The sequence below is a fragment of the Diadema setosum genome, chromosome 8 (assembly GCF_964275005.1).
Source record: "Diadema setosum chromosome 8, eeDiaSeto1, whole genome shotgun sequence".
Lineage (NCBI taxonomy): Eukaryota > Metazoa > Echinodermata > Echinoidea > Diadematoida > Diadematidae > Diadema > Diadema setosum.
In genome coordinates this window covers 38,058,408-38,075,292 of record NC_092692.1, presented here as the reverse complement: position 1 = coordinate 38,075,292, position 16,885 = coordinate 38,058,408, and the positions used below count along the sequence as shown (strand labels likewise).

The 16,885-nt window shown below is 38.8% G+C and overlaps 1 protein-coding gene across 1 annotated transcript in view; it reads right to left on the bottom strand.

Moving 5' to 3' along the window:
• LOC140232247 (uncharacterized) overlaps positions 1-16,885 on the bottom strand; it is a 30,851-nt gene that overhangs the window by 5,851 nt on the left and 8,115 nt on the right. Inside the window, exons 7-20 of the mRNA XM_072312380.1 lie at positions 16,559-16,731; positions 15,697-15,860; positions 13,878-14,041; positions 13,143-13,225; positions 12,258-12,419; positions 11,390-11,501; positions 10,597-10,766; positions 7,908-8,052; positions 7,307-7,390; positions 6,494-6,564; positions 4,918-5,128; positions 2,894-3,001; positions 1,064-1,230; positions 341-401 (exon numbers count right to left, since the gene is read on the bottom strand). Coding sequence (XP_072168481.1) covers positions 341-401; positions 1,064-1,230; positions 2,894-3,001; positions 4,918-5,128; positions 6,494-6,564; positions 7,307-7,390; positions 7,908-8,052; positions 10,597-10,766; positions 11,390-11,501; positions 12,258-12,419; positions 13,143-13,225; positions 13,878-14,041; positions 15,697-15,860; positions 16,559-16,731 — 1,875 coding nt within the window. The remainder of the gene's footprint in view (positions 1-340; positions 402-1,063; positions 1,231-2,893; positions 3,002-4,917; positions 5,129-6,493; positions 6,565-7,306; positions 7,391-7,907; positions 8,053-10,596; positions 10,767-11,389; positions 11,502-12,257; positions 12,420-13,142; positions 13,226-13,877; positions 14,042-15,696; positions 15,861-16,558; positions 16,732-16,885) is intronic.

Here is a 16,885-nt window from a genome sequence, read left to right as displayed (position 1 = left end):
AATGAAAACATACTTTGAACTGAAATTAATGATAGGATACAATATTCTCGGGGGGGGGGGGGGTGCGATGGTGATTTTAAGCAGCACTTCTGTGACACCGGACAATGAGACTGCATCACCCCAAAGGATTATAGCAATCGATAAAGAACTTATTTCATTTCTCGAGTCACGTGTCTTGTCTCCTTTTCTCTCCCGTAACTTTCTACCGACGATCGGTTCCCTCGAACGAATTCATGAATACATTAGCTTGCATATATTTATTCATGATATTATACTGAAATGAAACAAAAAATATAAATAAATGTATGAATAGATTATAACAAAAGGGTTTAAAAATCACCTTGATGATAGACATCAGCGTCTCGACAAACATGAGCACGTAGAGACCCGTGGTCTTGAACCTACACAGGTGTCATGGAGTGGAAGAAGGTAGGGGAAAATCTCTTATTTCAACCTTATGAAATCACTTCACATGAATACTTGTTAAAAATCCTTATCTCACGCTTTTCATTGACAACAGTTTGATGGAGTTCCAGAAACTGAACAAAAAGCTGTAAAGGAACGATACTATAATTGCAGACTGAAACACAATCCCGTTCGAATCAAACTCACACACACGCACGCACACACACACACACACACACACAAAGATAGAATTTCTCTAGATTATTTTCGTTTATCTTCATGAAGATTTTCAACAATGTTTTGTGTTTCTTCTTTTTGAGGGGGGGGGGGGGCATTTATTACATTTATGTTTATAATACGTCTTTGCAAGTCACATCACAGAGGAGTCTCAATGCGACTGGAGACACACACAATCATACAGGCATGCACATTTACACACACATGCACACGAACATTGTAAACAAACACAAAATACAAACTTTCCCGATACATGCACGCATATGCATGCATGTACCATAATGTAGAACACCTACATACATGAAATAATACGGACTTCCATATTCATACATACGTACATCATGCACACATTCGTATATGATTATATACATTTTAGAATATACAACTAAAATACATAATAGGGACGAAATTCCATGCCTACCCTTTGAAATACATGATGAATTTCATCCAAGAGCTAAAAAGAGCCCAGATACCGGCGTTCCAGTTGTGATTGCAAGGCACTTTACCAGGCGGGAATACAAATATCAGCGCCGAGATCAAAGTTCCCCAGTCTACGAAGTTGCCCAGGTCTGTAAAATATTTCAGTCGCTGTAAGATGGTAAAACAGACAACCAAATAAGTGTCACTTTAGCTCATGTATTACAAGCATCGTTTATGTTGTACACACTGAGCTCTACCGACAAGTTGAACGCCAGTAGATTCACATGTAGACGTTTCCCGAAACAAGAATACAACTTAACAATGTGCGGTCATCGATTGCATGATGATCAGTGTATTACTAGGTGGAACTTTGAAGATAATCGCATAATCAGTTCAAATGAAATGAAGTTATAATTTTCAACCAAAATTAGGAAATATCTCGAATAAACTATGTAGAGACGATAATCATGTCAAAGGCGTTATTCTACGTGTACAAATAACCAAGTGCTGGAACCTGCAATAAAACAAGCTTGCTCATTTACCTTGGGCCCTTTCATATTCTTGAATTTCTTTGATACCCAAGGGTCTCTTCCCACCTCCCTGGATACCCCAACACTAGGCCTACATGTACCACTGGTCATTTTGCCCACTGAATTTAGATTATGTTTAGTAAGAGTATTCAGTCGTAGACATATATATATATATATAATATATATATATATATATATATATATATATATATATATAATATATTTATTTATTTATATATTCATATATTTATATATTGATTATATTTATATATAGAATTTATATGATAGAGTGATAGAGTGATATCGAAACAGAAAAAAACCCAGATACGAAACTGATGGGATGTAACACTTTCCCATGTCCACCCCCCCCCCATGGTAATATTGGCCACAGTCGTAGCCTCAAATTGGATGAAGTGATGACGTCATAAAAACCTCAACCGTTTTCTAATCGCATGCACAGAACTCTTCATTATAGATTAACTCTTTTGACATGAGCTCATATGGAAGAAAATTGGTTTTATGTCCTTCAAATTAGATTGTTTGACAAACTAGTAACTCTTGCGTACACGTGTAAAGGGAGTTGGTAGTAGCTACTATAGCTCTACGTAAATGAGCACTAAATTAATTAAGTGGGTATCTCACCGGGCTTGAAACTACAGTAGTTCGCGAATAGTTCGCGACTCCAGATTTTGGTAGTTTCAGAAACGTCTCCGCGACGTCTCCTGAAAATTAGAGTCTCCGATTAGTCGCAAGAAATTTAAACATGTTCGATTTTTCGCGAAGTCTCCGCGACGTCTCCGAGACGTCTCCATCAGTTGCGGAGACGTCCAGTAATCATATCCGCGACTGCTGAGACGTCTCCGCGATGTCTCCGCGATGTCTCAGAGACGTCTCAGAGACGTCGCCGAGACCTGCTGGAGACCAGAAAAACTGGTGAGAGGTCGCGGAGACGTCTCCGCGACTCTATTTGACGCTGTTTGACCTACTTTAAAAACCACGTGACCCATCTGCGTGCTGACATCCTGCCTAGATCAAGTCAGGTGATCCTGCAACGACTCCTCACATTTGATTTTTTTTTGACACCTGCCATAACTCGTCTCAGAGACGTCTCCTTGGTAAGACCGCAAGCCATTTTTATGTTGGAGACGTCTCCGCGACTGCTGCGACTGAGTAGTTGGAGACTTCGCGGAGACGTCTCCGTTGGTGAGATACTAGCTTTTGCGTTTAAGTAGAAGGAAAAGGAAAGGTTTACTGCTTTCCGAGAATACGAACAGGAAAAGGGAAGAAAATCCGGTACTCACCACCACGTACATTTCTACCAGCTCCCCAAGAATGATGGAAATGCAGTAGGCTAGTACGCCGTAAGCCACGTAAGCAGTGGTCGGGCTCACGTAGTAAAAACCGTCATTCTGCAAAATTAATTGGTGCACAAATTGTGGAGAGCGATTATGACTGCGCATTCTTACAAGAACAATTAAAGGTGAAATTTTCCCAAAACTTTGTAGTGGATGATGAGATTATTAAAAACACAGCAGTAGAATTTTGAAGAAATTCTGACAATCTGTGTACAAGTGTATTATGAAGTCTTTTTCTTATATCGTATGCCTGTCAAAACTTTATCAATGTGAAATGTGACGCCAGAAAGGTATGCGAGTTCGAGTTCATACATTTATGGCAAACGCACAATTCCTCGATCTTAAAGGGGCTGTACAGTACTGGTTGAGGTGGGGATTCATGTTTTTTACATTCCTAAGTGAGATAACGAGAAACCTCCTATGAAATATGAAAGAGCATGTAATTTTAAGAAGGATTCAACGTTTATTTGATGAAAATTTGTTTTCAAATGGCTGAGATATCCAAAAAAGTGATAATGATAAAAGACTATATACATGCCACAACTTTATTAGGATCTCTTTGTTTCACCTTGTTTTTGGATATCTCGGCCACTTCAAAACCGATTTTCATCAAATAAACTTTTGATACCCCTTAGAATTGCATGCTCTTTGACATCTCATAGAGTGATTTCTGAATATCTCGCAAAATGTTAAAAGCTAAATCCTCATCTCGACCAGAACTGTACACACCCTTTAAATTAGGATATACATTCAGGCAAATAATATTATCTTCCAAGATTTCTGAAGGAGGTTTGTCAGCTTTCATAAATAGCATATCTATCCACTAAAATGTTAGACCAGTGGCCGTTGCATAAAACTTACCTTTGAATTTCAATGGTAACTACCGTCAAAATTAGACGTCACAGCCAATCAGCATCAAGGATTATAAGCTTTACCGCTAAGTTGAAGACTTACCGCTAGAAAGGAGCGGTAAGTCCAGCGGTAAGGGTTTTATGCAACAGGGCACAGGCCCCGTTTCATAAAACTTGTCATCAGTGACAACTGCCACATTTCTATGACAAATTTGCTCCAGCCAATCAGATGCAAGGATTTCGTAGCTTGTCACATCTATGACAACTTGTCATCAGTGACAAGTTGTCATAGATGTGACAAGCTGCACACTACTGAAATCCTTGCATCTGATTGGCTGAGAGCAAATTTGTCATAGAAATGTGGCAGTTGTCACTGAGGACAAGTTTTATGGAACGGGACCCTGATGATGAATTTTATTTTTTGATAAGATTTTCGTCCAACATTCATCACAGTTATCGTGAATTCTTTGTAACTCACCTTATTGAATGTTGTTCGTAATTCGTCTGAATGTGGACGCGCACTTTAATCTCGCTTATTTCGCATTTGCTTTACATGGTTTCTCCACTTCGTTAGCTGTTGACAATGTTTATGATTCTCATCTTACTGGAAGAAAGCTAGCACATCATAAGAAGAGGCGTGCCTATGCATTTATTGTCGGCCAATCATTGTTGGCACATTCATGTGTCATTTTATTGAATTTCGTGTTAATCTTTAATATCATCGGTGGGTGCTGAATTTGGTTATATTTCATACACTGAGTGTACATGATGGTCTGTTGGAACCTGTTAATATTATTCGTCTTTGTGTTCGTCTCTGTATTCGCTGTGTCTGCCTTGCAGCTCTGTGTGTAAGAAATACACGCACACACGCGTATAGACCAAAATTCTGTATACGCTGCTACAATGTATTTTCGCCTAATGATATTTTCGCGAATGAAGTCACGGACATTTTCGCGAGATGTTGTTTACGCGAATTGACACAGAGGCGTTCATAAGTGCACTATTACCTTAGCGCATGGTGACATTTTCGCGCGTTGGTAAATTCGCGGTCCAACTCTGATTGGCGAAAATCAAACCCTCGCGAAATAATAACAGCTTATTTATCACATCACGACTTACCGCCTCGTCGTACCGCAAGTAGTGATGCAGTTCCGGGATCTCCGTCAGATTGAAAACGGGACAATTAAGGGCCTGGTTTGTTTCCGGGTGGACGTAGGACACAGTAACATCGATGAGTACTGGAGAAATCAGGCTGTATATTGTGAGGAGTGTGAGGAAGGCTATGTACAGAGTCATGTCCACGTAGTATAAAATCCGACCAAAGCGCTGCCTGCATGAATACAAAGATCGAGGAACAAAAGCAGAAATTCAAGTGGCTGACAAGATACCTTTAAGGAGCTGACGACATATAGACTACTCGTGGTATTACATTATGTCAAAATTTGTCACAAAACCAAATTTGGGATTGATTTCCTTAAAGATGAATCATTCAGCACCATGTTGACTTTGTTGAAGATCGAGTATAACCCAAGGAGAAGAACGAAATGATTGAAACTGAATCGGAAATCATACATTATTATTCTAAGAAAGTTTGAAAGTCTTAAAGGGAATTTTAAAGAAGAAATCCTTCCGAAAAATAAACTTCAAAAGAAAGAGTAAAGTATTCCTCATAAAATTATACAACAATGACAAAATCGGATAAGAAATGAGGAATATTTGACATTTTGAAATTAATATACTCACAATTTTTTTCGAAAAAACATTTCTTGATCACGCAGTCCTTACCAATATTCAAATAAGCGAGTAAATGATGTCATACCCTCCACTTTTGCATGTATGTAGAAATATATGAAATTCTGAAAATTGGTAATTTTTAGCTAATACAAGTAAAAGCATATTCCCATACCAAGATACCAGAGTTAGCATTTGTTCTTTTTTATTCTAGGTGGGTTTCAGACAAGTTTAATATCTATACCGCTGCAAATGGGATTTTTGCCATTTCTGTTTTCATTTCTGTATAGAAATGTATTAGAACTTGTGAGGGCATGACATCATCAACTTGCTGATTTGAATATTCATAAGGACTGGTCAAGAAATGTCCCCCCCCCAAAAAAAAAAAAAAAAAAATGTAAAATTTTAAAATGTCATATCTTCCTATTTCTTAACCGATTTTTGTCATTTTTTGTATCGTTTTGTACGAAATATTTTTCCCTTTGAAGTTTATTCATATTTGGGGTGAGTCTCCTCTTTCTAGTTTCACATGGCATTGTCTTCACACGAGTTGTATGATTTTAGCCAAAAACACAAATTGGAAAAGTCAAGGAGTGAGAGAGGTTGTTTTCAGTATATGTCGGCGTAGTGAAGACAAGAAAATCGGCCAACAAAGGATGTAAAGTCATTTGGTTAACCCTACAACATCTGCAATTATCATGAAAACTTGACATTTTAGCTTGTTCGACATCTGCGAACGGACGATGGTAAAAAGATCTTTTTTTTCCCTATAACCTTATGGGTTGAAGGCTAAAGTCTCTTTTGCTCACTATGGTGTAGGCATTGAACGAACTCGTTTTCGTCTGGTCATCACCGACCTGTTATTACGGTGTGTTTCGATGGAAACAAAATAATCATCAGTGGTAAAAACCAAGAGGGATAGATACGTCGGAATTTGTAAGATTGTCAGTGAATGTGAACTTACCATTTTCGCTTCAAGATGCTCTGTGATAGAGGATGGGCCAACAGCTTTTCGCGTCCATATTGACACATCGTCTGAAACGTCAACGACAGAAGCCAAAAGCAAAAACAATGTCAGTGAAATTGCCTATTCAAATTATGCTATCACTTACATTCAAGTCATGATTATACGTATACCTATGTCATGTATGTATCACCGCTGCAACAGAAAAGAAGTTAATCAGTAATGACGCTGTGTATGGTTATTGGAAACCTTCCTATGCTTTTTGCATTTCATATATCTGCTTCGATATTAAATTTTTTTGTTTTTGTTTTTTATCTGCACAGGGTTCGTTTCAGTCGTTTGGTTACTTGTTCTTTTCTTGTCTTTTCGCCCCACGAAGGAGACCATCTGAAAACCAACTGATAATTGTTGATTACCGTTCAGAATGAGTGATATCAAACACTCGTTTTCAAAAAACTTTTTCATCTATATTGACTTCCGAGGACTAGCATGGTAATTTCATTTCCAAAAAAAAAAAGAAGAAGAAGATAGAAATAGAGAGAGCTTCGACAGTTCACTGAGTTCTACTCTCTATAGGCCTGAAAAAAAAAAAAACTCTAAATGAAATAAAAATGGAATGTTTTATCGGAGTAATCAATGATGCGAACACCACCAAAGGGAAATTCATTGATTGTTCTTGGACAAAATTTTAAATCTCACAGCAGAATTGTCGGGAATACATCAGTGACAACGAATAATAGTTCAACAGAGGTGTCTACTCTGTGCTGGTGTCATCATCTGCAAAGTCGTTAATGTAACAGAAGCTGGACCTACCCTGACGGCAAAATACCGGCTGTTGTTTGCCTTAGTCGACACGTCATCTGGCCCAGGGTCTATGTATTGATAGTCAAATTTCATCTACACATCAGAAAAAGAAATAATGAATATGCACTTTAAATATGAATCATCTAAATTTATTGATTAATAAACGGCACATTTTCGTTAATAAACATGATAGCGGCGCCTAGAACATGTAGAAGTTATGATGTCAGCATTTTCTTCAATAACTGGTCTGTCTAACCTTTATTCATGTGAATACATGCAGAAACGATTGGTTTTAGGCCGAATGAGACCTGAGCCTGCGAGCTGATGCGAGTTGTGCTATGGGGCGCCAAGTGTTGCATGGCCTATTTCGTAACAAAATCAGTCATTTCGTAATGAAATAGGCCATGCGACACAATTGGCGAGGACCCCCACATAGCTCGCACCAGCTTGCAGGCTCAGGTCGCACAGTGGGCATATGCGCGGTACATGTAATCCAGACGCGACCTCCTCCTGGCTATACCTTTGCCAAGTCTTCTAAGACTTACAGTACATGGGTTCCGTCTAGTTTTAAAACATCGAAAACATTCAGTGAAGAGTAACAATTACTCACGCTGTAAGACATGGTGACGGGATCTTTGGACGTCCGGTGAACGCACCGGTCCATGACGAGGAGAGCGACGTCGGGTAGCTTCTCGATGAGAGCCTTCATGGGCGAGATCATCTGCTCGTCCTTACTTTGCATGGCCACCCTCCAGCTGATCAAAAAGAAAAAAAAATTAATATGCCACAAAATTATCAATCAAGATTGACTTCACAGAGGCACATTATTATGCACGAAGTCCACTACGTTTATCATTAGATGCACTGTTTATACTCTCAGAGTAAAACATGGATCGTGATTTCTCTGCTATAGGAACCAATATTATGGAATCAGTTGCCTATTCAAATCCAAACCTAAAGTGTTTTTCCCCTCATACTGAGGATTATAAAACTGCAATTCATGTAATGTTCAGAACTAGTGTTCGTTATCTTGAATGTGTTTATTTGTTTAAGAAATAAATCTTTGTTTAACAAAACATTCCCAAAACAAATGTGCATTATGTTTCTGTGGAGCTCGAACAAAATGTACAGCGGTCTGTGTTAGAGATTCCGGTGGCAAAACGTTATACATTAACCTCAATGATTCTATGCAAAATCTTGCATTGAGAATAACGAAGTCTTTGAGTCAAAGTAGATCTTTAATGAAATTATAATTTATAATTAAGCTATAGTCTCAATTTCGGTTAAATATTTCTTTCCATTTCTTTTCAAATTGATGGAGAAAATTGATCTTACTCAAAGAACTATAAAACTATAATTAATACAGACAAATCTTAAAGGCATAATTTACCATTTGCAGATGAAACAAAAACCCAGCATATAAGTGCTTTAAAACAGTTCTAAATGTGGGTTAGGGATAGAAACAACCACTGTAAAAATATGAATCCGTAAAATTGATGTTAAGTATTGTTAAATATATAATACGTGAACAATAGTTATGATTAAAATGTTTCCAGACTAAACCGTCTACAGTTACGGTTTATTCAAGTTTCAAGTTTATTTCATATTTCCATTTCTAAGTGATGGGATTACAAAATGATTGACAATAAAACAAAAGTACAAAACATATACAACCATATCTTATGTTTGAAGAAAAAAAAAGACAAACAAACATTACACACAAATATAAATGGTCATTTTCATCTGAGGATATCACAAATAAATGTCAGAAATATGATGGGGCCTACATAAAAGCAAAGATGCTTGTAAAAAACTGTAGGTTCCCGAGTTTATAGGCGTGAAATTATACGGAGAACGGACATGTTTATCTCGACCAACTTAGATTGTACCAGTGCAAAATCAGTATTAAAAACGAACTATCGAACCACATGAATACTTTAGTATCGCTTAAACGAAACTGTACATATTTCGCCGTGTTTACACACACACACTCACACAAAAAGTGCTATAACGCTATCGTCAAATAACTTGGAGCTGCAGACAAAGACAAAAGACTGGGGGTATTAAAAAAAATGTTGCTAAGAGCCGGGTAGTGTGTATCCACTAAGTAATAGCCGTTTTAGTTTGCGTTTGAAGGTGAATAAGGATAAGGAAGAAGTAATATCTTGAGGGAGGTCATTCCAGTATCTGGGTCCAGTAAACATAATTGTTTTCTTTGCAAAAATATTGCGAGTACGGGGAAGGTGATAAGCGTCACTCTGACGAGTGGGGTAGCAATGAATAGAGCGATTTCTTTTGAACATGTGAATAAAAACGGATGGTAACTCATTAGTTGTTAGTTTATACATGAAAATTCCAAGATTATAATGAAATAGGTCTGGAATTTTCAGAATTCTGTTTTGATGAAAAAAACAGTTGGTATGAGCAAAATATCCGGCGTGGTTTATAATTCTTATTGCACGCTTTTGAATACGAAGAAGGGAATCTAATAGTAAATTGATTGCATTTCCCCACGCCAAAATTCCATAATTAAAGTGTGGAGATATTAAAGAAGAATATATACTCTGCAAAATATAAACAGGGAACAAATGTTTAAGCTTGTTTAAAATTCCAATATTTCTGGACAAAATTTTACTTACAAAATTAATATGAGTTTTCCAGGATAATTCTCGGTCAATCCAAAGCCCTAAAAACTTTGCGTTATTGACCTGCGTTAAACATATATCATTTATTTTGATCTCATGTGGGACAACATTCAAAGAATTACTGAATACCATATAATAAGTTTTTTCTATATTCAGGGATAATTTGTTGGCATAAATCCAGGATTGCACAGACCTAAGCTCAGTATTCATCATATCAATTAATGTATTAGGGTCTCGATGAGAACAAACAAACTTGTGTCATCAGCAAAACAAATAAATGATAAAATTGGCGATGATTTTTGAAGGTCATTTATGTATAAAATAAATAAAATTGTTTATTGAGAAAAATACAGAAATCTCCTTATAGTTTAGGCTTTATCGCGAAAATGTTATATATGATAGGATGTTTTGTGGCGCCACAGACCTACACATATGCATTAAATGTTAAACGTAAACTGTGTTTAAAGGTAAACTGGACCTTTAAACATGCCTGCTGTGTGTGTATTACTATTAGATGACTATTGTAATGAAATTTACTTCTGTAGACGAAACATAGCACAAACGATAGTAATTGTGTAATGCTTGTTTAAAATGATCCTGTTAGACATGTTAGACGCAGAATTGTGAGAAATGAAATTGTTGAGCCATGCTTACTCTTTGGATTTGATGATGGCGGCGGCGATCTCGCCCTGCTCCCTCTCAATGGCCAACTCGAGCGGTGTGAAGCCCTGGTCGTTGGAACACGACTGGTCGGCTCCGGCCCGGATGAGGATATTAGCGCCCGCGATGTGGCCAGCATCGCAGCACAGATGGAGGGCCGTGTTCTGCAGTATATTACAGCATCATGTAACGTGATCATACTTCAAATTTCTACATTACATGGTCCATAAAAATCAGAAAATCACTATAATGACTATACCTAAACCAACCAAAGAAGAATGGTGAATTCCATCACCTCTCTGCATGTTTTGCTTTTACACCTCTTTAGTTTGTCACTACCTTTTGTGGCAAAAACTCTACACAACAAACCTGACGTGATTACACCCACGTTTAGCCTATGAATAAATACATTATAATTGAGTCCCCAGATATGAATAAGGAATTCATAACTTATTATCACCATCAGCTTATCTGACGCTTATTTGCTTCTTCCGTGATAGATATTATCTCTAATTCCATGATAGATATTCTCTCTAATTTGATTTAAAAACAACAACATGTACGGCGTAAATATCGCAGTTGTCCTCGATTAGAATGCTCATTGTCTCCACGTGATTATTTTGTGTAATATATCTTTGTTTGTATATCTTTTTAATTACGGGAAATAAATACAATACAACAACAGTACAATACAATACAACAACAACGACAACAAAAAGCAATGAAATCAGCCTCTATCAGTCTGTGTATGGAAAGCCAAGTGTGATTCCTAGGAAGAAAATCTTGCCAGGTTCTTATCCACGGCGTAAATATCGCAGTTGTGCTCGATGAGAATGCTCATTGTCTCCACGTGGTTATTGGCTGAAGCCAACATCAGCGCCGTCTGATGATCATCGTTACTATAGTGACAACAATAACAACATCAACAGCAACGAACAGGACAGTTAGTAACAAAAGAAAGCAGTTGAATTAAATGCCACAGTACCAATAAAGATAACAAGCATAAGAACAGTAATAGGCTTATTGACTGCCACACAACAACACATTCACGAAAATAACAACCGGAAAAAAAAAACAATTTCAGTTGAAAAAATACTATTCTTGATATAAATCTATCGGTTTTCCAGGAAAAAAAAACGATTGTCGTGACGTACCCCTTTTATACTGGAAAGAACACAGTGTCCCACAGCGTGTTCACAGTGTTCATATGATTGACTATGTGAAAACGCTCTAATTTAACAGTGTGAAGATGATTTCACACTGTGGTGTGGTTTTCACAGAGTGTTCACATAGTAATGTATCTGCTTTGCTTGCGAGAATATGGGACATTTAACATATTCGTCATTTCGAGAAACTGAATCCATTTTTCTGTCAGATAGAGCTTTAGATTGAATCTGAAAACACAATGTACACCGCTGTAACCTCCTATCGAAGATGCTCAAACCATCGCAAAGATTTGTACGACTGCATGACAAAAATAACCCCTCCATCCATTCTGTCATGCAGTTACTGTTAGTCACAAACCAAATTTCTCCTATTATAGTCGCTTGTAGAATTCTTTAATGAAAGAAAGCTAATTTTTACAAGAAACTCATAGTCATCCATAACTAACATCTGGTAACGATTCCAAAGTGTGGGCCAAAATTAATGCTTACACGTTGGAGATATCGGCGCCCATCTTCAGCAGCGCCCTCACGGCGCCATGGTTTCCATAGAAACAGGCCGTTAGCAATGGTGTCATCCCATAGCGGTCGTCCTCGTTGAGAAGGGCGGGTGTGTGACGTAGGAGCTCCTCAACACAGTTCACGTAGCCGGACCTAACAGGGAAACAGGAGGACGTTGATGATTGGAGTGATGACTACGGTCGCGATGACGATTAATTGTGACGATGACGATGGCGATTATGATGATGATGATGATGATGATGATGATGATGATGGTAATGATGATGATGGTGATGATGATGGTGGTGATGATGGTGGTGATGGTGATGATGAAGACGATGATGATGATGATGATGATGATAATGATGATGATGATGATGGCGTTGGCGAAACGTAGCCTTGGCCCTAATTTCCTAACGCTTCACATTAGTAGCTAATAGTTATACTTTCTGGCAACATTTTGCGTTTTTGTGTTTGTGTGTATGGGTATTACGACATCAATGTAATCACATTTCTCGTATTATGCAATCAATGCGTGTTAGCTTAGCTAACTCCACGCCATGGAAACACGTGCGCGGAATTTGGATTCCTCGAATAACAAATTTGATTCATGAGTCATTTCTGTTATAAAGTAACAACACATTTTTTGACGAAATTAGACTCAAATATGTGATTATTAGTGCTTGATTTTCGAGCAGATTGACACCTGACACCTGAACTTAACCCATGCCTATGATTTTGCTCCAATCTAAGATTATGCAGTGAAAGTTAGAGGGGCCATTTTCAAAATTTTAAAATGGATCTTTTTTTCTTTTTTCTTTTTTTTTGCGGGGAAAGATAATTCCCCGGAACTTGTTGGGTCGAAAAGGGACTTACTGAGCAGCCACATGAACCGGCGTCTTCTCCAGGATGTCCCTGACTTCCCCGTCAGCCTTGTATTCAATAAGCAGCTGGATCATCTGCAAGATACAACATGAGACTGACTGTAAAACAAAAACATCCGCTTCAGTAAAATGTGCGTCTCCTTTCTATAGCTAAGACCTTAACTACTGACATTTCCTCGCAATGAAGAGATGGGTCAAGCATTAGATTCAAACGTTCCAGAAGATTCAAACGTACCAGAAGCGTGCGGCATGCAAATTCGAGTTTTGTGGTATCTTCATAGATATTCTCTGTTCCTTACCGTTGTTATTCGTATTATAACAGCGATTTACTTTGTCCTAAGCCAAAGAGAACCCCACAGGAGAAAAACCACTTATTCATTTTATGTCGTAATTTGGGCTTTATATTCCAGTGCTGACACGCAAAGAATTGCAGTTATTCAATTCTCTTGCCATTTCAACGGAATAAAGAGTAAAAACAAACACAAAATACAAAACAAAACAAAAACAAGTTCATGCAGACGTATAGTTGGGGGAAATTGATAGTCAGCGCCGGCTACGAGATAGAAATCATACACCAAAGAAATTAGTCACATAAGTTGCCTGTCTGGTCAATCCAGTGGTTCCCGCTAGAGCAACGGATAATTTCGCTTGTAGGCCTATGCTTCATCACCTCAGTCCGACTAGTCTTGATAAAGACTTGTAGATGCGAGTGGTTTGACCGTCTTACCTCACAGTTGCCGATTTCCGCAGCGTAATGCAGCGGTGTGTGCTCGTAGACATCGGCTACGTTGATCAAGCTTTTCCCGGCAATGTCCAGAAAAAACTCCATGAAATCTAAGTGGTCCATCTCGGCTGCCCAATGAACGGCCGACTTGTGATATTGGTCGAAGACTAGAAAAAAAAAAAAAAAAAAACAAGGTACACACGCAAAACAAAGGAACGAGAAAAAGAAACTTTGATCTTTCAAAATTCATGCGAACTCACAAATCATCAGACGTGTCAGAGCAAGCTACTTATTACGTATCTCAATCAAGAGCAACATTTTTTTTCCCCGGTCACTTAACATGCTTAAAGAAAAAAAAAAAAAAAAGGAAAATCAGCTTTTGCTTTTGCCGGAGAATATAAATGTGACTGGTGATTTATCTACTCTGCCAACAGGGAAAAAATTAAGTGAAAATCGCACAGAAGTCAAGAAATAGTTTAAAGGGACTGTACAGTACTGGTTGAGGTGGGGATTCTTGTTTTGAACATTCCTAAATGAGATAATGAGAAACTTCTTATGAAATATGAAAGAGCATATAATTTTAAGAAGGATTCAACGTTTATTTGATGAAAATTGGTTGTCAAATGGCTGAGATATCCAAAAAAGTGATGATATAATAAAAGGCGACAGGCCACGCCTTTTATTAGGATATCTTTGTTTCACCTTGTTTTGGGATATCTCGGCCATTTCAAAACCGATTTTCATCAAATAAACTTTTGATACCCCTTAGAATTGCATGCTCTTTGACATCTCATAGAGTGGTTTCTGAATATCTCGCAAAACGTTAAAAGCTAAATCCTCACATCAACCAGAACTGTACACACCCTATAGGGTTCACACCTTTAAATAAAATGGAATGTCCCAGACCGCTTCACAAATTCGTACCAAAGATACCAAAATAAATGAAGAAAAAATTATTCAAAAATCAGTAATGCAGTTTGGGGTAAGGATTAAACTTCAGAAAACAAAAAAAAAATACCCCCCCAAAAAAGAAAATAAAGTTTGATAAAGAAAAAAAAAACCGGAAAGGGGGGGGGGGGAGGACCCTTATACTATTTCACTCCTAACCCATGATTTTCCGGCTGTCCCGTTCCAAGATTTGCCCATTTATTTTCCCGGCATTACCCTGTAACCTCCCTCCCCACCCCCAACCCCCCCCCCCCTCTCCGTTCGGTATAGCGCCACAGGGACTTGGCAATTCTGCATGCTTCAGGAATGTCTGCATCTAAGGCCCCGTTTTTAGCAAAGCGTTCACACCAGAGTTGCAGCAACAACTTCCGGGATATCTAAAATTTTACCCTGCCTGTTGAAACAGTCCCCGCAAAATGTTGCCCAGACGTTATCGCAGTATAGCCTTTGCTATGTTCTACCCTAGCCATTTAAGGTAATTGCTCCGACATTACCCCGACATCACCCCGACAACCTTTCTCTTAAAACGCCCTCGCGGTGACATTTCTTTGATGCACTTAACGCGCATGCCCTGAATAGTTCAAACAGAACCACACACCGCTCACGTGGATTGTTACCGTAATCATACCCCCTATGCACACGAAAGGGTAGGTTGTTATGGAAACCTACCCGGAGGTTTTCGGTGCGTGTCTGTCAAAACGGTATCCCTATGACTCTCTCCTGCGGTTTTATTGTCTGAAGCGGGGAATTTCGTTCTCTGGACATTGTCCTAACCTTGTCGGGGTAAGGTCTGTCATAACAGGGTTTTATACAGGGAGGGAGGTTGGTTGCACCGAGGAGTAATACAACCTACGATAGTTAACTGGTCACTCACAATTAACCTCGGCCCCTCGGGTTAGCAACAGCTGGCCGGCGGACACGTGACCCTTCCAGGCGGCGCACAGCAGAGGTGTAAATCCGTCGTCGTCGACCTCGTCGATCACGGCTCCCTCGTGGATAAACAACGCCATGGTTTCCACACGATTGTAAAGGGTTGCCCTTGGTTGATTAGAGTAAGGGAAGACGAGTTGTTAATATTGGACTCGATCGAGTTCCTTATAATGTCAAAAACTTATTAGATTTCACTGTACTCCAGTTAACTTTACACCAAGCAACCCTCAGTCTAGGACAAGAACTGGAGGTTTATTATGCTATGTAAACCTTTAATGTATTGATCCCCCTGAACTCCACCAAGCGTCTACGTGGAATGGGCGTTGTGAAACACCTACTGAATAGGATGCTGTATCAGTGGACTATATTACCATGTATCATTGTTCATGTCGAGGCGACTATACCACAAAGCTGCGTTTATGTCTTGATAGCCATTGTTTTAAATTTGCGTGTTTGTAAGTCTTTTTTTTTTCGGGTATTTTCATTAAGATTAATTTGAATGATTGCGTATCCGCATTTCGCCTTCAAACACTGAAGATCGAAAACAAACAAACAAACAAACAAACAAACAAAAAACTCTCTTTCCGAACGGACGTTCGTCAGCATCATGTCGTATCAAGCATTGGATTTGCCATACTTATGACAGCAAGCATATCAGTCGACTTAATAAAATAGACTTTTAGCTGCCTTTGCACATACGGTCGTCATTTCACAGTGTTTAATACAATGTAATTGTCAACTATGTGCCTCTGGTTGTGTGAGAACATCCTTATAGGAATAACTCCAGGATGACTAGGTGGGACTACCTGTGCAGCGGTGTCATGCCATCGTTGTCCTTCAACTCGAGGTCGGCGCCGTTTTCCAGCAGCAGCACTGCCGTGGTCGTAGACCCGTTGATGGCGGCAATGTGGAGCGGGCTCATACCGTTCGTCTTCTGGACGTTGACGTCCACTCCGTGATCGAGCAGCCGCTGTATAACCTGTAAGTTGTTTGAGAGGGGGTAATTTTCAAGGGTGAAACTTAGGCTTATTGCACCTGAATAGTACGGTCTTCCCAACTTGTCAGCATTCGCTTCGCACAATATAAAAGGACAATCTAATATTGTACAGCTCCCAAACCAAGATTTGTGTTTA